At 46.1% G+C, this 20,281-nt stretch overlaps 1 protein-coding gene across 5 annotated transcripts in view; it reads left to right on the forward strand.

The window, feature by feature from the left end:
- DENND2A (DENN domain containing 2A) overlaps nucleotides 1–17,084 on the forward strand; it is a 72,825-nt gene extending 55,741 nt beyond the window's left edge. For 3 of the 5 annotated variants that reach the window (XM_019544694.1, XM_019544690.1, XM_019544691.1), the window contains 7 exons: nucleotides 3,349–3,497; nucleotides 10,187–10,364; nucleotides 12,105–12,146; nucleotides 13,827–13,944; nucleotides 14,648–14,911; nucleotides 15,303–15,466; nucleotides 15,928–16,318. In XM_019544694.1, the coding sequence (XP_019400239.1) occupies nucleotides 3,349–3,497; nucleotides 10,187–10,364; nucleotides 12,105–12,146; nucleotides 13,827–13,944; nucleotides 14,648–14,911; nucleotides 15,303–15,466 (915 nt within the window). In that variant the 3' untranslated portion in view covers nucleotides 15,928–16,318. The other 2 variants (XM_019544693.1, XM_019544692.1) reach the window with 2 other exon arrangements.
- The last annotated feature ends 3,197 nt before the right edge of the window (nucleotides 17,085–20,281 follow it).

The raw sequence follows: 20,281 nt of genomic DNA on the forward strand, positions 1-20,281 counted from the left end.
TGGAGCCAGTTTGCCACCCATGTGACCGTGCATTCATCGGTGCCGCAGTCCCTCAGCTTGCCCACCAGAATTGGGTGGGACACTGTGTCGAAGGCCTTCTGGAAGTCCAAGAAGATGACGTCGACTTCCTCCTTCCTATCTAAGCTCTTTGTTACCTGGTCATAAAAAAGAGACCAGGTTAGTCAGGCAGGATCGGCCTTGCACGAACCCATGTTGGTTACCCCTCAGCATCACTTCCCTTGCAGGGCTCTCACAAATGTGGTCCTTGATAATTTTTTCAAAGACCTTCCCCAGGATAGAAGTGAGGCTCACTGGCCTGTAGTTGCCAGGCTCTTCCTTCCTCCCTTTCTTGAAAACAGGGACCACATTGGCCCTTTTCCAGTCCTGAGGGACTTGGCCCGAGCACCAGGAGTCCTCGAACTGCCGTGCCGATGGCTCCACAATGACACCAGCCAATTCCCTCAGCACCCACGGATAAAGGTCATCTGGGCCCTCCAACTTGGACACATCTAAGCCCTCCAGGTAATTCTTAACTAGGTCTGAACTAACAGTCGGGGGACTCGCATCCTTCCTGGGCCTCTCTATGCTATCACCCGAAAGCACCCTATTGTCAGCCGACAGGAACACGGAGGCAAAGAACTTGTTGAAGAGTTCTGCCTTCTCTCGCACGTCCATCACCAACTGCCCTGCCCCGAACGGGTTCAATGTTACCCTGAGACTTCTTCTTGCTACCTACATACTTGAAAAAGGACTTTTTGTTATCCTTAATCCCAGAAGCTAATCTAAGATCCAGTGCTGCTTTAGCCTCCCTTACCAAATCCCTACAAGCTTGGGTCAGGGAGGTATACTCCTCCTTTGTCCCTACCCCCTGCTTCCACCGCCAGTATGCTTTTTTCTTTGCCCTCAGGCCAGCCTGGTTATCCACGCTCAGCCATGAAGTTTTCTTGGACCCTTTTCCTGCCTTCCTGCACAGAGGAATTGCGTCCTGCTGCGCCCCAAGAATAGCCTCCTTGAGGAAGGACCACCTTTCCTGGACCCTCATACTAGCTACCCCCTGGTCTCTGAGTGCCTCCCTGACTGCTGCCCTGAGCACATCAAAGTCGGCTTTTCTAAAGTCAAGCATTTGTGCTGTGCTAGTTACCCTCCCCACCTTTCTCTGAATAGCAAACTGGATCATTTCATGATCACTGTCCCCTAGCTTCCCTTGTACTAGCACATCCCCCACCAGGTCATCCCCAAAGGCTAACACCAGAACCAGTATGGCATTTCCCCTAGTGGGGATGAGTACCTCCTGCACAAGGTGTAGGTCCGGTACGCACGTCAGGAACCTTCGTGAGTGGCTAGACCTGGCCGACTGCTCCTCCCAGTTGATGTCAGCATAATTCATATCCCCCATGACCACAACATCCTGTCAAACCAATCTAATTTATTTCTTGGACAAGATGAATGGCCTTGTGGATAGGAGGAAGCTGTAGATGTCATATATCTTGACTTTAGTAAGGCTGTAGAGATCATCTCACATGACAGTCTTACAGGCAAACTGGGGAAACTTGAGGTAGATGAAATTACTATGAGGTAGGTACATGGCTAGTGGTAAAATGCACTCAAAGAATAGTTACCAATGGTTTGCTAAGAAGATTAGGGTGCTTTGGGGGTCTGTTTTTATTCAGTCTTTTCATTATCAGCATAGATGGTGGAATAGAGAGTACACCTGTATAATCTGTGCATTGCACCAAGCTGACAGCATCTTGGAGGACAGGATCAGAATTCAAAATGATCTAGATGAATTGGTCCAAAGCTAATGAGATGCAATTCATCAAACACAGGTGCAAAGGGCTACATTTAGGAATGAAACAGTGAGTGTGCAAATACAGAATGGGAAAGAGCTGGTTGTCACAGAAAAGAATCTTGGGATTCTAGTAGATCAAACACTGAATGTAAGTCAACAGAGTGATGCTGTTGCTAACAAAGAACATATGTACCACCTGGGAGAGAATTAGTCTGCCCTACTCAGCCCTGCCAAGGCTATAGCTCGACCACTGTATCCTGTTTTGTCCTCACACTTTAGCAAAGATGTACAGAGACTGGATAACTGTTTTCAGTGGTGGCAGATGACAGAACAAGGAGCAATGGTTTCAGATTGCAGCAAGGGAAATTTAGATCAGATATTAGGAAACACTTTCTCACGAGGAGGGTAGTGAAGCACTGGAACAGATTACTGAGAGAGGCGGTGGAATCTCTGTCCTTGGAGGTTTTTAAGACCCAGCTAGACAAAGCCTTGGCTGGGATGATATGGTTGGGAATTATCCTGCTTTAAACAGGTGGTTGAACCAGACCTCCTGAGGTCCCTTCCATCCCTCATTTTCTATGATTTAATGATAAAATGGATTGTGAGAAAAGATTAGGAGGAAACATTTTGCTGAGGCTAGAAAAGAGAAGACTGAACAGGGACGTAACAGTCTTCCAGTCTTTAATATGTAAATGGGTCATGTGATGTAGTGTAGAAAAAATGTGCCAGGTGCTTTGAAGCTGGCTTGCCTATTAGTTAGAGCCTTGGACTTGGAGCCGGGTGACCTGTGTTCATTTCTCAGCTCTGTCTCACACTTCCAGTTATGCCTTGGGCAAGTCACTTTCTCTCTGGGTCTTGGTTCCCTGTCTATAAAATGGAGAATCATAGCACTTTCTTACTTCACAGGGGTGTTATTAGCATGAACACTTTAAAGGTTATAAAATGCTGAGGCACTATGTAAGTAGATAAGAGCAAAGAAAAAACCCTACAGGTAGTCTGTGCTTTTCCTGGCACCCAACTGGAGTCTCTGAAAGTTAGACCCTGCTCCCTTCTCTTTTCCATCCAGATTCTCATGCAACAAGTGATCCAACAGCATGACCAACAATGAGAAATGTCAGATGCTTCCCTCCCACCCCCAGCCCCCACCTTGCCTATGGGTGCCTAGACATTCTCTCTCTAATGGACATGATATTCCAATCTCAGATTTTCCTCAGCCTGCCCCTTTTGACGTTGTAAATCTACTCTGGCATTGCAGAGGTAGGGAGAAAAGCCTCTGTCACTAACTCACTATGGAGATCCTGCCATATCTTTCTGTCACTTCCTGCAATAGACACTGGACACAGGTTTCCGCCTCATCTGTGAGGTAGGTTGGTGGGGTTTTTAAGGAAAGACAACATCTGATGGTTGGCTAGTAGCTAATGTAAACTCTTCCTTAGCTCCAAAAGCAGTATCATTTCCTTTGGTTCCCAGTTTAGGGCTTCAGAGTTTAGCCCCTTGCTCGTCAATGCTCTGACTGAATCTGGGATGTGACCTGTGTGGTATTTGTTTTCTTCTGGTAGGTCATTGAGCTGCGACGGCCCCTGGACTCAAGGCTTGAGCATGTTGATTTTGAGTCCCTGTTCTCCTCCCTCAGCGTGCGGCACCTCAGCCGAGTCTTTGCCTCCCTGCTTCTGGAGAGAAGGGTGATCTTTATAGCAGATAAGCTCAGGTACTTACCTTACCTTCACATCTTGCCCTTCCAGATCTTGGATGAAGAGAATGAGAAGTAAGCACTGGTATTTACATGCTTTTGTGTTTCTTTGTTATTTTCCATCTTCTTATCCATTGGTGACATGTAGGGGGTGCACATGGGTGCATGTGTTTCCCCTGAGATCAGCCATGCAACCCCTGGAAACCCAGCTGTGAAACCGGAAGTGCCAGAGGAAGTGCACTTCCAGTTTTGTTACTGGCTGAGCGATCGGCTGCTGGGGGACCTCCCCTCCCCCTGTTGGTGATCTGGTGCCCCCACAGACTTGGGAGATACCAGTTGCCCATGTTTTTATCTGCTCCAAGCCCTGCTAATCCTTCCATAGGACAGGAGTTCTGAAAAGGAGACCTGCCCACTATGGGACACACAAGAGAAAACTAAACTCTTCAGCTTCCAACAATTGAGTTTCCTCTTGTGCCCAAAGAGAACCAGGGTCCATTGACTCTGTTGCTTTTACTTAGAATATAAGCAGGGCAGAGCCAGTCAGGAGGAGAGCCCCTCCTCTGTCTGGAGAGGATGCGCTGACCTATGTTACACCTGCAGGAACAAGACCCCAGGCAGGAAGCACAGCCTCTCTTGGCACTGTGAGTAATTCCACAACTTTTGGTTCCTCAGTTTGATGTTGGTTTTTAAAACACAAACACAAATAATTTACTTCCACCAGTTGGAAAAGCAGCCTGGTCTCTTTAAGGTTTTATATAGCTACTGCCTGCCTGGCGGCCATCCAGCCCTTTAGCACTTGAGGATTCAGAGAGGAGAGTTCTCAAAGCCCAGGAAGGGAAAGCTACAGATGAGTAATGACACTTAGGAGTATGATCAAGTTTCAGCTGTGTTCAGTGCCCCCAAGCTGTCTATTTTCACAACTTCCAGCCAGCCAGCCAGCTACAGCATCAGAACTGGGGGGAGGAGAAGACGTTGGGGAGGCCCCTTCTACAGAGGAGGCAACGAATACTTTGCTGTGTTCCACAGATGGGTCCACAGATCTGTAAGGGCAGAGTTCATGCAGGCTTATCGCACAAAGAGGGAAGTTTGGTGGGCTGAAACATGCAGGCAGCTGCTCATTGCTTTCATTTCTTTACAGAAGGTCAAGGAGAAAAAGATCTATTCAGTTGCATTCACCGATATGTTATAAGCATAGCTTTTTTTTATTGTCTCTAACCATACTTCCATGTGTAAGAAATGAAGCATCCATTGTGCATTTGAGCTGAGACTGTATCAGAATTCCATCTTTCCCATGTCTGAACTGCATGACTTGCTTTGGTAATAATTATGGTGATGATCTCTGAGAGGTTTTTTTCTGCTCATACAGGATACATATGACATGGTGGTTTGATTCACTCAGGGCACAAGCATGGGTCCAGCTTTAAGTGGCGCCAAGCGATTGGATTATGCGATGTAATGCATAGGTTTTACTCGCATGTTACAAAAGCCTATTTAAGCATTTCTCCTGTTGGCATGATTTTGCATATCTCCTGTCAATAAGGAATCATGTCTTGGAAAGAGAGAGAAAAAATAGTATCATACACTGTAGTCTTCTAAAAGCCACATACAGCAGCTTTCCTTTACGTAGCAATGCTAGGGTTTAAAGTTCCATGCTGTATTAGTCTTCAGTGGCTGGAATAAAATGTTTTGTGCAGTGCTGCCAACACTCAGAATTTTATTGTGAGCTTCTCAGTATTTGGTATTATTTGTAAAGCCAGCTGTGGAGAAGAGCTGGAAAAAAACGTGACCCAAGAATACTGTAAAGACTCCAAAACCATAAGGTAAAGGAAAGAACCCAAAATGCAGGGGTTTTTTAAAGACAAAATCATGATTTTTAAACCATCCCCATGATCTTTTAACTTTTGGAATTGGCAGCTCTGGCAGAATGGAAGGCCAAGTATCTCCTTTACATAATGGCACAAATCTCCTGCTACCAGGTGTGGTGGCTTTTGAGGTACTGGACATCACACCTAACTGATTCAAGGTGAAATTTCAGTCGTCCTGGAACAAGCGACACAGAAATTGATATGTGTGAAATAGTATTTACTTTGGGGTTGGGAATACCATATTTCCGGGAAAAGAAATGAAGCATTTATCTGGCAACTAGATTTAAAAAGAAAAAGAAAGAAAACAGAACAGGCAGCTGTTTGAAGCTTCTCAGGGGTTTGGAATGCTAGAATGAGTCCAGCAGAGATGAATTAATGGGCAGAGTGCAGGTGAAGTGGTGAAAGGCATGATAAATTGCATTTCTCACACTTCTCTTTATCATATGGATACCATCAGTGCATGTGTCCGTACACATACATGTTAGTGTGTGGGTGGATGAATGGATGGATGGGTGGATGGAAGAGAGAGAGAGAAAAATGATACGCATGATTTATTTACGTCTTTTAATTGCTACAGATTCTTCAGTCTCTGGGAAAGAAAGCGGAAAGGTCACTTGCCAAATGCTGTGTGAATTATGAAATGTTTTCAAGCTGAGCCAAAAACACATCTAACAAGTGTAGAGCAAGTGAAACGCTTTTGTTTTTTCCATCTTTAGAATGAACGTTGAGTGTTTTTTAAAGATCTGTCAATCCAAAGTTTGGCAACGGAAAAGGAAAGAATTTGCTTGTTAGCTTTTTTTCCCCTTCCTGTCATAGCAACCAGAGTAAATATTCCCTTTCAACCCAGGAAAAATGGCTTCACAAAAAATATGCCAATCTCTTGAATTATTCTGTCCCTAATTCTGCTCAATCTAGTGCAATAAGCCTTGATTTGGGAAGGGCAAAGCACCAATACTTAAAGCATGCCCTGTAACAAATTGATTGCTTTTTACAGAAGGAGCTTATCTCTACTGTTTATAAGGCAAAGTGCCAGACTGACAGTCCTAGATACTAAGGATCAAGGTGTTCAAGAACAAATGCCTTCTTCATGGGCTCCTTAAACCAAATTTTGGCTCTTACATATGTGGCCTCATTTTCCTAAGTGCAAGGAGTCTAGCAGCTTCCATTGGCTTGAATGAGTGTTGCTGGGTTCACGGCACTTTTGAAATTGGTTATGCATTTAGAAGCCTAACCTTTTGTTTGAAAATTTTCTCTAAAGCCTCCAGTGTGCCTGAACAAGTCAAGTGACTTTCGTTCCCTGAGCACAGTGAGGTAGTTAGCCCTGTTAGTTTGATGTCAGGCAGAAGGCAGAGTAGATTTGCAACTCACAGGCTTACTAAATCAGAGATGCATGAGTTTTCATAAGCACTGTTTTACTTTATCAGATGCAAAAGAGACATCCATCTTTCCCTGCCAGGGCTCATCACTGTGTCAGTAACACCTCCTGGTCATTGGTACAAAAGCAGATCTGAAAGAATCAATCAGGACATGCTGTTCAGGTCATCGCCAGGTCTAAAAGCAAACTACTTGAGGCCCAGGAACTCTTAGGACTCCAGATTTCCCAGAGTTGTTTTTCCCTCTTCAGCGGGACGGGGTTAGAAATAGGTTATGGAATTCCCAGTCTAGAAATTATTTCTTAAGCATGGGCCTAATAGATGCTTCCCTCTATGCCACTAAGTGGCACTTGCACTTTCCAGAAATAATGAAGCCCGGTGTTGTTGTGCTCGGTTTGAATCATTCCAAAGATCTGATGTTACAGCTGGTAGGGTGAGCCTCCTCAAGCACAGCCAGTACCTTGGGAACAATACTGGCTGAAACTCAGGCAGAAGGGACTCCACATATATATCTTCTTCACCTCCATCTCTGAAGCTACTCTGCACTCATGAAGGCTGACAGACCTGAATCTAAGCAAACTCATAGTAGCCTGAAAATTTCTTAGAGTGAAAAATATGACACTTTGTTACCGAGTATAGATAACCAGAATTTACCCAGGTTCTGGTGGTCAGGACTTTATGGGTGCTGTTGTGGAATGGAAGGAAATCTTTGCTTCCTATCACAGCTTACACCTTTAAAAGTATTTTTGCCACACACCACTATACTCCATTCTGGCCTGCAAGACAAGGAAAAAGGAAGGGAAAGCTGCTGTAATGCTGGTAGAGGACAGCATGTTACATAATATCCCCCAGGCCATCCTCAGAGGACTGATTTCACTGCACGGTAATAGCATAGTCATCTTCTTTAGTACTGTCTGGAATCACAGAGAGCGTTTGTTGGTGGCTTAGAAGATCTGTGGACTCTTCTCAACATCAGCATGGAAATAGGATTTTTTCCCATTTGCTAAATGAAATGAAAAAAAAAGGCAAGGGCATAAGTGTCTTCTATCAGGAATGTGACTTTAACCAAAAATATCAATTAACAAAATGTTAAAGTTGACAGGTCCCTTTCAGCAGAGAGAGAAATGTATGGAGTGACCCTTCAGTGGGCCCGTTCCTTGGAGAGATGCTCTAGAACAGAGGTAGCCCACCTTTTTGGCAGGTGTGGGCCAAAGATTGCCCACCCACCCGCAAATGCTGCTCTGGTCCCGTTAGCCCAGAGGTGTACCTGGTAGACTTTGTGCTCTAGGTACAGGAATGGGGGTAGAGGGACCTGAGCCTCCAGCTGGGAGGAGCAGAATGGGACTAAGACATTGCTGCAGGAGCAGATGCCACTGTCAAGAGCCAGGGTAACTTCTCCCTGGCCCCACAACTGCTACAATTTTATATGGCAAAGGAAGACCCAAAGTCCTGAATCCAGTGGTGCCTGCAGGGCCTGGGAAGGGTTATCTTTCCTCTTGGCAGTGATACCTTTTCTGGTATCAGCATCCTGCCCCATGCTGCCAAAGGCTTGCATCCCCCTGCCTCTATTTTGGCACATCCCCTTACTGAGCACCCAGGGTCCACATGCCACATTCAACAGCTATCTGCATCACTTGCCACGGGTTGGTCACTCCCACTCTAGCATATATTCTTCCCCTGAAACAGTCCTAAGTAAAGCCTCAATGTTAAGCAGATTGCAGTCTCTTCCCTGGGATCAGGACTCGCTGATTAGCATGTGTCTGTTGAAACTGGGCTGACCGCTGCATCGTATGATTGCAGTGATGTCCCAACAGATGTCATGTCCTGCCAAACCCAGTTCATATAGCGAAAAGCAGCCAAATCATGTATTCCAACATTGATGCTATTTTCCTCAGCCTGTGCTAGCATCACAGTGCAGGGACTCAAATTCACCAGACTTAATTGGAGCAAAAAATCTGGCCTGACTTTTCAGAGTGAGCTCAAGCCCACACCCACCAAACCCCATTCCCTTCTCTCATTTCAAGTCAGTAACAGCCGCCAGATCCGGGTTTCTCAGTGTAAATTCCCCCGTGGAGTTTAACACAAGCCAGCTGTGAGTGCTTTCCTGGCCATGTGATGCCTCCAGGCCATGCTATCCTCTCTCTCTCCTCCCCCATTCTTTCCAGACCTGGATGCTAGTAAAACAAAATGACGTTATGTGCATAGCTTATTATGGCGAGCCTCCCTGTCCCCTGACACGCACAAATGCTTTCAAACCCAGAACAGATGAGTAACCAGTGCCCTGAGGCATGCTGGACATAGCCCCGTGGAGCTGGCCACATGCCCTGCCTACCCCTCCTTCCAGAGGGGTTCTCTGGCCAAGTTATGAGAGAAAGAGCTCTCAGCAGAGTCACTGATAGCATTTGAATGGGAAAAGTACAAGCTGCCTGCTCTTTACCCCTGCCTCTTTACTCTCCATTCCCTCCCCCTGGGACAGGCTTGCCTTCGGGAGACACTGTCATGAACTGGACTGTGTGGTAGTGGAGTAATTTCTCCTTCATTCCAGTGACTACTCTATCTGTTTCCTGTGTTCTCAGTTCAGCCCATATGCACTTTTAACCCTTTCCCCCCTAACCACCCCATAACTAGCGTTGGGAGTGTGATGGGGATGTGCTGATGCTCACAACAGTATTTAAATCCCAGGCTTCTGGGTCTTGTTGGTGCAGTTAGGGTCAAACCAGTCACCAAATACCAAGTCAGGAAGAACCCCAGCTCAGATTGGCAAGGAGTGTGGGGTTTGTTTGGGGGGGTTTTTTTGTGGGCATGGGGGGGCAGGGGGTAGACATTTCCCTACCTTGGTGCATGTCTCACAGTCCTATTCCCAGAAGCATCTGGTTATGTTTTAACCTAACAAATTCCATGACATTGCAGTGATCATAGCACTGGTGGGGCCTGTGTTCCTCACCTCTTTACCTGGTAGTATGTTGTGCAGTGCAGGGGGGGCACACTAGGGTATTTTGTGGCAGCAATGTGTGAGTGGTTGATCTTGTAGACTCTTTGGACAAGTAAGTTCCTGAGAATAAGCCATTGGCCAGGGAGGCCTCTGCTAGTCCAATGTTCCCATGTATTCAGAAGGAGATGTTGTTGCTAATTATAATGCAGTGTCATGGGCCAGGGGAGAGAATTAAGCAACAGCAGAGATTGTGCCTTCTATGCTGTATCAAACCTTTCTCTAAAGACAGCACAGCAAGCCCCTTCTGTGTGCACTGCCAGCTGTCACTTGGGGCAGTGAAAATGGCCCTCACCATGTGACAGAGGAATACCCGTTTGCAATCCTAAACTGTTTCATGTGTGTTGGATCATGAAATAAAGAACGGGGCCCAGAGTTTTGCAAGTGACTAGCACCTGTGGTGTCCATGAGCCACTCTAAAATGCCTGAGCACCTGTCTACAAACTGACCGGCCCCTGTGTGTTTGCTCTCGTCCCCCAGCATCCTGTCGAAGTGCTGCCATGCCATGATGGCCCTGCTTTACCCCTTCACCTGGCAGCACACCTACATCCCAGTGCTGCCGCCTTCCATGATTGACATAGTATGCTCGCCGACTCCCTTCCTGATCGGTCTACTCTCCAGTTCTCTGCCCTGCCTCAAGGAGCTGCCTGTGGAAGAGGTGAGCCATGAACACCTACGAGATTGCTATTTAAAAACCCAGCTTTTGCTAGGTGATGTTGTCATTTATCCTTGAAAGGCCCTTTGCCCTACAAATCCACAGCTGCCTCCCCATTTTAGGGCAGCGTGTCATTGTAACTATGGCAATGCGGCTATCCTGGTTTGGCTAGGAGACAGAACTCACAGCCTTTGGCTCCAGACCATGCAGGCTGCTACCTACCAAACTTGTTAATGCTATTGGTAGGTAGGAGGAAGTGACATAATGGGCACAGACAGAAGTGCAGCTCCCTGCTGTAACTCATAGCGCTTTTCAGGAAGTGCCATGAGTTCAAGTGATCCCCCAGGCCCAACAGACTTTTGCTGTTGGGTCCCAGGGGATGGGAGATCCAGCTGCAATTTGGAGTGGCTGCGAGTTTGCAGCTGCTCTCCCCTAGCTCTGTCTCTCCTTCCTCCCAGCCCCAGTGCTGTCTTCAGAATGGGAAAAGAGAAGGGAGCAGAGGGAACTTGATCTGAGGTTTTTTCAGTCAGTGCTGGACAGTGGGGCGAGTGGATTGGAGCCCCCCTGTGCTGTGCAGCACCTTCATCTGAACCCTCATGTAATGAGGGTTCAGATTGTCGTGGGATCGATCCCTTTTAAAGCGCTCTGCAGCCATGCATTTCTGTCAGGACATGGCTCTAAAGCACTCCCAGGGGCTGATAGTGCGACAAACATAACTTCTGTCTGTGCCCAGTGAACCTCAAGACATGCTGCAGGATTGTTTTTTTCTCCAGCCCCACAGGAAGTTGAGAGAAGGGTGAGGTTGGGGACTCTAATGGTGATTTTGGTGCAGTGGGGAGTTATTATTGAAAGTTTTGTGTGATGCTGTCAGGATAATACTCCCAGTGGTTGAATTACTAAATCTGTCATATATGAATTTTACTTTTTTAGGGATTGTCCAGGGTTGGGCTGGCTGCTCTTCTGTATAGCTAATACAGACCTCCAAATAATTCTGAAGGGAACAGATGGTGAGCAAGTGTAAACATACGCAAACCCAAAATAACCTGGTAAAATTATCATCCTTGCTCCCACTGTACTCTCAGACCCCAGGGCAGGGGATACCTGTGGTAGAGTGTGACTTCTTGCCCATTTGTGAGCTGTAAAGGGAAAAGAAGTCTTTCAGAGACAAACTTGGATCAAAGACCTCTTTTTTCGTACCATATTTTGCCTTCTCCATATCTACCACTGCTGTTCAGACACAGCCGATCTTTTCAGAATTGCACTGAACAAACTACTCCCAATACGCCTGTGCCAGTGAGTTCCACAAGTTTCACATGATGTATTTGATCTTTAAAAAAATGTTATTGTTTGGTTTCGGGGCATTGCATAAATATTAAATGGGTGTATATAATAAATCCACATGTTATTCTGGTCACTCACTCATGCTTTGCTGTGTAAACCGGGCCAGAGCATCCTTGGAAGGCTGTTAGCTCAAGCAGTAGAGCTGACTGTTTTGAAATCCTGGTTTTCAGACATGGTGGGATGGGCTGGGGAGCAAGCTTCTTTCAAAGCTGTCGTTTTGTGGTCTGTGGTGAAGTGGTCAGAATACCACAACAAACGGCTTGCCTTTGGCCGGCATTTTATATCCCCCACCTGCTGCTGTGGTTATGTGGGATGGGGCAGGGCAAGATTTTTTCCTTGAGATACTCTCTCTGATGACAGGAAATGATGACTCCCCATTCTCTCTCTCTCTCTCATTGGTAGGTCCTAGTGGTTGACCTTGTTAATAACCGGTTCCTCAGACAGGTGAGCAGAGCTTTTCTCTATTGGGTTGGTACTTCTCTCTACTACTTCTGTCTCCTTGTATCTTGATCTGCCTTTGTTTACCCTGCTGGCTAGAAGACCTGCTTGTATGCAGATCAGGAAGCAGGTTTGGATGCCAACTGTTGTTTAACTATAATGTCCTGGTGCTTTGTGCTCATATAATGTGCTTCCATCTAGGAAGCCCCAAGTACTTTGTGAATACCAAGGAATTAAGCACTGCATGACCTGTGAAGTATTATCACCTTTTTATAGATAGAAACTGGGACATAAGGGCAGTGCAAATGTGTTACCCTCAGTCACAGACTGAGCCCCAGGTAGAGCTGGGAACAAAATGCAAGACTCCTAGGCTGTTGCTTGAAGCTGTAATCCATATTGCCTACTAAGGCCTGATCTACACTGCCATGTTCTACTGGCATATCTGTGTCACCCCGTGGTATAAAAAGAATCACACCTCTTGGCCTACCTGGCTTTGTTAGCACAGCCTCTGGTGTGGACCCAGGTGTGTCAGCAGAACAGCCCTGCTTTTGACATAGCTATTGGGGAGATGCTGTAGCAATATTTGCAAACTTCATCTACCAAAATATGTTGCATCTCCTCCTGGTGGCTATGCTGGCCATAGCTATAGTGGCAGAGGCTCTGTAACATAGACTTGCCCTATAATCATAATACCTGCACCTCCCAAATAGTATGACATTAATGGACCTTTCAGTTTCTGTCTTCATTGGTTCCTCTCATGTGCCTCCCTCTAGTCCTTGCATTACTGGACCATAACTAGAAATGCAATAAAGGGGAATCTGGCAATGAGTCTGCAAACAAATGTGCTTGTTGATTCCAATTCCCTGTGATCCAAAGAAGAGGCGTGTAAAATTTGGGAGATTTCTCGAACAGACTCATGAGACTACCTTTTCTCTGACTTCTGGGGAGGGGTCAGGGCATGTTAAACAGAATCCAGCCCTTCTGTATCACAACCGCAGCACAAACAATTTAGAGCAGGAACCACATTTTCTGGCAAAGAGATCAGATTGACCAGGAGCTCTGGGCTCAGCTCCCATTTCAACCACAGACTCCCTGTTTAACCTTGGGTGAGTTAACCCCTTTTAGCCTCAGGCTCACATCTGTACAAAGTGGGTAGTAGGACTTCTCTTTCATGGAGATACAGTGCAGGATCAAGGATGTTTCTTATCTCTTTATGTAGCTGTTTTCTATCACCTGCTCTGGCTGTATTGCCGTCTCTTCATGGATTACATTGGACTTCCCACCCCCAGGAGCCAGGATATAACAAAGCCTTTCCTTTTGAGTCCCCACTGTGTTACTTCCCAGACCATGCATCAACACCTCCAGAACTACACTTTTCCTACCTCTAAGGAATGGAGTCATGGCTGGGTGGCTGGGAGGCAGGATCTCAGACCGACCTATCTGATATAAGAGGTGCATTTGAGAATGAGGCCATTTTCCCCCTTTACTATTCAAAGGAAGAATGGAAGGCTACTTCCATGTAAATACACAGTATTAACATCATTATCAGGGTAGTATGACCAGTAATCTTTGATAGGGCCTTCTATGTCCATGACTCCATGTGACCTAGGTGAGGGAAAAGGCAGGTTCCCAGAGCTGGTCCAAGTCTCACACTGAGAATCCCTGAGTAAGTGTATGTGTTTCTAGATGGAGGATGAAGACTCTATTTTGCCCCGGAAGCTGCAAGCGGCACTTGAACATATCCTGGAGCAGAGGAATGAGCTGGGTAATGACAAGGAGGAGGGCACCCTGAATGGCAAGCAGGGTAAGCTCTGACACCTGTCTGTTTTCTCCCCGCAAAAAGGACTACTTCTTAGCTCTGGGCCCAGATATGAATCAAAGGCACAGTTCATCTGAAGCCTACAGAAACCGCATGGCTAGAGTTTTTCCTGATCCCCTCACCACTGGCCACTCATGACTGGTCCTTCACTCTCAACCCCATGTGTCTATGCTTCATGTGCCCCTGCAAAGCCACAGAGCTCTTGGGAGGAGCCATAATCCAACTAGCTTGGCATCACACTGCAATGCTGACCCTGTGAGTAAAGGCAGGCTGTCCAGCCAGGCCAAGCATGATGTCTCCACAACACAGCTAATGTGGAGCGGGTGAGTCCATAAGCTGAGCTGGGGTCTCCTATGTGGCAATGCAGGTTACAGATCACTATCCTTGAACATCTTTTTATTGTGGGGGCTGATGGCACAAAGGCAAAGCACCAGCCAGGCTAAGTATGCTACAAGGTCTCTTGGGAGCACTAGCAGCCTGTCTTTCAATGGAAAGTATTTGTTAAGGTACTCTGCCTCCAGAGTGGCTACTTGCTTTCAGGCAAGTTCAGGGTACTATTTTTACAGAGGCCAGCAGGGGCCATGTACGGGGCTGGTAAGGTGGTGTGGGCCACAGCCATGAACGCCAATTTAAAGTAAACCTGCGTGCACAGCCTTACAGCTCCATCTTCACCTCTTGTCTTTCTCAGCCTCTTCTGCAACCTGTTCCTTGGAGTCCAGCCCCTTGAATGAAGTGGTGTCAGAAGCCTTTGTCCGTTTCTTTGTGGAAATTGTGGGTCACTATTCCCTGTTCCTGACCCCTGGTGAGCGAGACGAGCGGACCTTGCAGAAGGAGGCCTTCCGCAAGTCTGTCTCCTCCAAGAGCCTGCGCCGATTCTTGGAGGTCTTCATGGAAACTCAAATGTTTGGGGGCTTCATTCAGGAACGGGAGCTGCGGAAACAAGGGGTCAAAGGTTGGGGTCTCTTCTTATGTCAGATAGCTTTGTGATGTATTTGCTGCCAAACTCCCAATAACTGTGAGAATAACACAAACAGCCAAGATGATCTCCCAGAACAACACCAGTCCTAGCTTTGGAATGAGGCTGTTATGTCCGTAGGCCTGTGAAAGACTGCATTGATGTCACCTTTGAGAGAGGGATGATCTGAGTTAGGTCTGGGAGTTTTTGTGTCAGTTCCCAGGCTCTCTCATTGTCTTGAATAAGTCACTTAACTGCTCTGTTCCTCAGTTTCCTTAACTGTAAAAGCAGGAGAAAGTATGACCTCAGAGAAATACTTTGAGATTTGATTAATGTTTGCATCATTCTGTATTTGGAATGAGAAGAATTGTGCTGTCTTTCCCCGAAGGTCTGTTTGAGGTACGTGCCCAGGAGTACCTGGAAACCCTTCCTAGTGGGGAGCAGAGTGGAGTCAATAAATTCCTGAAAGGATTAGGTAAGTTGCCAGAGCAGGTATTGCCTTTGCCCAGGGTCAGTACTGGTTGTTGCTGTGACACCAGGTCAGTGATTTGATAGCAGAGGAGCCGAAGCAGCCAGCACTGCTTTCCAAAGGGCTGCACATTGCTGAGATCTCTGTTTTGTAGCCTTCCCTAAATGATCAGTGCCAAACCACCTATGAATATTCACGATTGTTACTGGCACTTAATGCTGCAGAATGTGCGTTTGGAGCTCGGTAAGCCCTGAGCTCTTCCCTTGACTCCCAAAGGAAGATGAAGGCACTGGTGTGGGACAGGGAGTTTTGAATTCAATTCCCAGTTGGGTCAGTCAATTAATCCTCCTTCACCTCTGCTTCTCAGCCACAAAGTGGAAATGGTCATATCTCCCAGGGGCAATGTGAAGATAAATTTACTCATGTGTAATGATTATAAGCCATTCTGATAGTATGGGCTATATACAGGCCTACATAGAGAGATGACTGGAAACCCTCTGAGAGCCATTTAACTCCTTTGTGGAGACAGATATAACATTTGAAGCATTACTAAGTGCAGCTGCTCTTTGAAGCACTTCTAAATAGTACTGGTTTCCTTCAGTATTCCTTGTGGCATGCCTCTACCGTTTTTACAGCAAGACATTTGAAGCACTTCAGACGTTATGTCTGTCCACACCCCTATGTAGGGGAGAAGGAGGGAGAACTTTTGGTCTTGGGTCACTATCAAATTGTACCCATCTGGCTGACACATGGGGGTCTCATGGGACCAGTTGTAGTGGACCATGACTCCATTCTCTTGGCTCTGCACTCAGGCTTAGTGTTGGCAGTGGGGAAAATCTTATGGTCTAGCTTCACTGTTCTCCTTGCCCTACCTGGTTCATGGGCCAAGACATGGAGCTAAGACTGTCTCTATGTAAACGTTGTTTTTCTGTCACAATCCCCTTCAGGTAGCAAAATGAAATTCCTCCACAAGAAATAAGAGCCACAAGTGCCACCATTCAGTGGAAGAGGAGGAGTTTACAATTCAGCAGAAACCAGACAGACTGTTACTAACCATTCCCACTTAGCCTGCTCCCAACGGGTGACTGACCTGGGAGCTGAATGCCGGAGGATTTGCTCTTGCGTGAATGCAACATCAGGAGAGGAAGAGGTGGCGATGGAGCAGCCTGGACAGGTCTCTGGACTTCTACAGTAACATGCACTGGACCAAGCACTCTGAACTCTGCATTGGCGTATTGCAGACCTCCAAATGGATTTGACTTCTTAGTTATTAAACCTTTTTTTTTTTCTTCTATTTATATTGTGATTAGGACAACTATTAGCCAATGACTTGTGCCCTGCCTCCCCTCCAAGTGGCACTGTTGGATGTCATAATGGGAGACTCTAACCCTAGACTGAGCTTATGATGCAAAACAATGGAGGACAAAGGGAGGGGAGAAATAGAGGAAGCGTATGAAAATAGCCGCGCACTAAAACGAGGACACCGAGGACTGCTGACTGGGCAGGGGAGAGCTTACTCACGAGAGAACAAGCCAGAGGAGGAACCACTACACCTCCTGAGAACTTGACCTGCCAACCAGCCACAGGAGCTGCAAAGGTGGCTGTGTCAGGGACTTCTGGTACCTGGAGATGCCTTCCCTCATATTGTCTAAGTTGAGAACTTTATTTGGTATAATTAAAATGAGTGACGTAAAAAGAAAATGTGCTGTGAATTTTAAATTCTTTTTTTCTCCTGTCAGATGTTATAGATGGACCAACAGGCCATCTAGTGGTTGAACAGTTACAGTTTCCAGCCCATCCATCCATGCTCTCTCCAGTGTTCAAGCACTCTTTTTGCTGCAACTCTTCCACATCTTGCTTTCACAAATAAAGCCCCCCCCACCAAATCTCTCTAGCAGGGGTTTGTCTGAGAGACAGGCTTCTAGAAATTCAAGCAGGCTTCCATCTTTCTTCTCCCCAACACTGAACACCACAGCCCAGGGGTTGAGGGCATCTGATCCCTGCCTCTTTGGTCTGCAGCACCTACAATGTTTCTTAAAACAGCCACTTTTTTGATAGATCTGAAGTGGGTCAGAGAGTTCATGGGTGGGTAGTGGAAGGGTGGATGAATGCATATCAGAAGGATGGGTGGGCATTAATTAGCTAGTAACTGCTTAGTGCTTTGAGTGGATTGAGTGCTATTGTATAACACCTACAATAGAGACCCTCAGTCCAGTTGGCCTACGGGTCCTAACCCAATAAAAAGGGTAAATAGCAGCCATATAAAAAAGATGGTAATGTTACTGTGAGTACAGTTAAGAGTTACAAAGCAGAACAACAAAGTAGACTGAGCTTGCCTCTCAGTGCTAGGTATGGTCCCTCCAGGACAGGCTGGCCCCTGGAGTGTCCCTGTCTTGTAGATAAATAATTTCTGTTGCTAGAGCTGTTGCTCCAGCCCCAGCTACTGGCATTGTATTCAGCTAATTGATCAACCAAAAAACAGGAGAAAAACCCAGACCACCACCAACAAAAATACAGCAAGTGGCATTTACCAATCTGCTTTATTTAGAAGCTTTCCCATCTACCTACACAACATCCATATGCTTTTCACACTGGATACCACTTGTGTGGTTTATAATCATTTTTTACTTGACAAAAAAGCCACACATCTTCCCCTGTCACTTGAACAGCTATGACACGTGCAAGTTATGATTTATAGTGAGTCAGCAGAAGAGATCACTTAAGACCACCAGTTTTGTTCTATAGTTGCATGACCTGGGCAAAATCAGGCAGTAAAACAAATAGATAAGGTTTATGGGTCTTTTTCAGCCTTAACAGCTCTCTGATTCTGTGCTTTGCTAAGACCCTAGCTAATCATTGCTGAAGCTATCAAAAGAACACTGCAACTACCAAGAGCTTTGACAGTCTTGTGGTGGAGACATCCCACCTTAATTTATCTTCCCTTAACAAAAACTGTTCCTTTATACTTCAAAGAATGGAGGGGAAATGTAATGACAGATGAACAGGGAGAAACAGAGCTCAGCAATGCCCCTGAGCCCCGTCTGCACTGTAAAGATACTATGCCTGGTAGTGGTGCCGTGAAGCATGTATGCTGCCACCTCAACCAAAAACAGTGCAGCCATCTCTTTGTGGACTAATTAGTCCTACTGAATGGCTGCCCTAATCGGTATGCCTTTAGTAGCATGGTTACACAGCTTCCAGTTGTGGGGATGGCTGCATGTGAGGAGCAATGTAGCAGGTCTGAAGGATACCACTGCTGGGCAGTGTAAAGTAGGCATGTGCTCAGGGGCTTGTTATGTTGGAGTCACAGCAAAGACCGAGAAAAATTTCTTGAGATTTTGGTGGTAGCTGAACTTTTAGCTGAATTTCGTTCTGAGTGTGACCCTGATGAAACCAGGGCATTGGCAGCTTTTAATGAAAAACACCCACCCTTGCAGCGCAGGATGAATCAGGTCATGATCATAGCTAAGCTCATTTTCCTTTGTGGTCTGCCTGTAGCAGGACAAATCTAAGGTGCCCTCCAGCCCTTGGCTTGGAAGCCCATGAAGTAGTTTCACTGGTAGCCTTAAGGATAGCATGAATTGAACCTATGTAGCTTATGGAAGGAGTACGAAAGGCTTACAGGAGACAGTTTTACATGGTTTGTGTGTGACATGCTTGCATCTTATTAAAGTGAAACCCAGAAAATGAAATCTATAAAGAAATGCAGAAAGCGTTGGTCTCTAGATGGCAGTGCAACCTTGTCAGCTTGACACGGGGCTACATTGTTCCAACCATAGCAGGGTTGTGTGCCTCATGTGCTTCGCACACTTTGCTGGAATCCACCTGCAGAAAACACACACAAAATGAGCCTGATAAGGGGACTGGATCACTATAACCTCCTTATACCAATTCCTTTGATTAGTAGATCTATTAGCTTTATAGACCTGAGAACAGTCAGTGTATGAGTAAGTTAAAAGGACCTGTGCTAGTTAAACAAGGTGATCGTATTTACATTAACATTTGTTTACTTGCATATTTATTACAGGCAGCATTTTTAGAATGCTTTCCAACCTCTACGTGGAATTTGGGTTACAAATTAATGAATGAACCATTCTACCAGGTAATATGTCCCTTAAGCAAATGAAGAAACAGAAGCAGGTTAATTGAGTTTCACTCATTTTGCACACGCAAACTGTGGCAGAACAAAGCTGGGAACAAAGCCTGGGTTTCTTGACTCCAAGGCCTGTGGCTATGCTGCGGGACCATCTTTCCTCTCCTCAGACAGTCTGGAGAGTCTGACAGACGTCACTTCCCTCTGTGTCCCAGCTGTAAGTTATCAGTTGTGTGCGGCATCAGCTGCTACCCAACACACCAATTCCGACTGGATCTAGCAGAGCCTCTTTGAGGAAAATATGTATCTTCCTCAGCCAAACTAACCATAATAGCAATTAACAATCATTGTGAAACCAGAATTTCAAATGCATATAAAGAACCTACTAATTAGCATAGCAATATTTAATTTAGCTCTCATGTGCCCTCCTGTTAAATGTACCGTTCTCCATAGCATGTGCCTCACTCAGCTGGGGGTTGTCAGAGGTGAAATGCTGCTGCCACCATCATTGTACCCCCTGCTGCTGTCCACTTGGTGAAGCTTAGTGGAGTCGCTACAAGCATTATGAAGAGATGATTTGAAAAAGTCCAAGGTGTATGTTTGCTTTTTTTTTCAAATGATGTACATACAGCTCCTAGGACCTCACTGCATCTTGTGGGAGCTGGATGCATCCCATGCTATAACGTGCTGCTTGACGTGGGAGCTGTAACATACCTGTTTCTCTGGAAACTGCTTTCAAATCGCACTTCCCTCTTGGCAGTTTGCAAGTGTAGAGGCCAAGGCAGCCATCACAGTCTGAGGGCTT

This window comes from Crocodylus porosus, unplaced genomic scaffold, assembly GCF_001723895.1.
Source record: "Crocodylus porosus isolate Cpor-Errol unplaced genomic scaffold, CroPor_comp1, whole genome shotgun sequence".
NCBI classification, from domain to species: Eukaryota; Metazoa; Chordata; order Crocodylia; family Crocodylidae; genus Crocodylus; species Crocodylus porosus.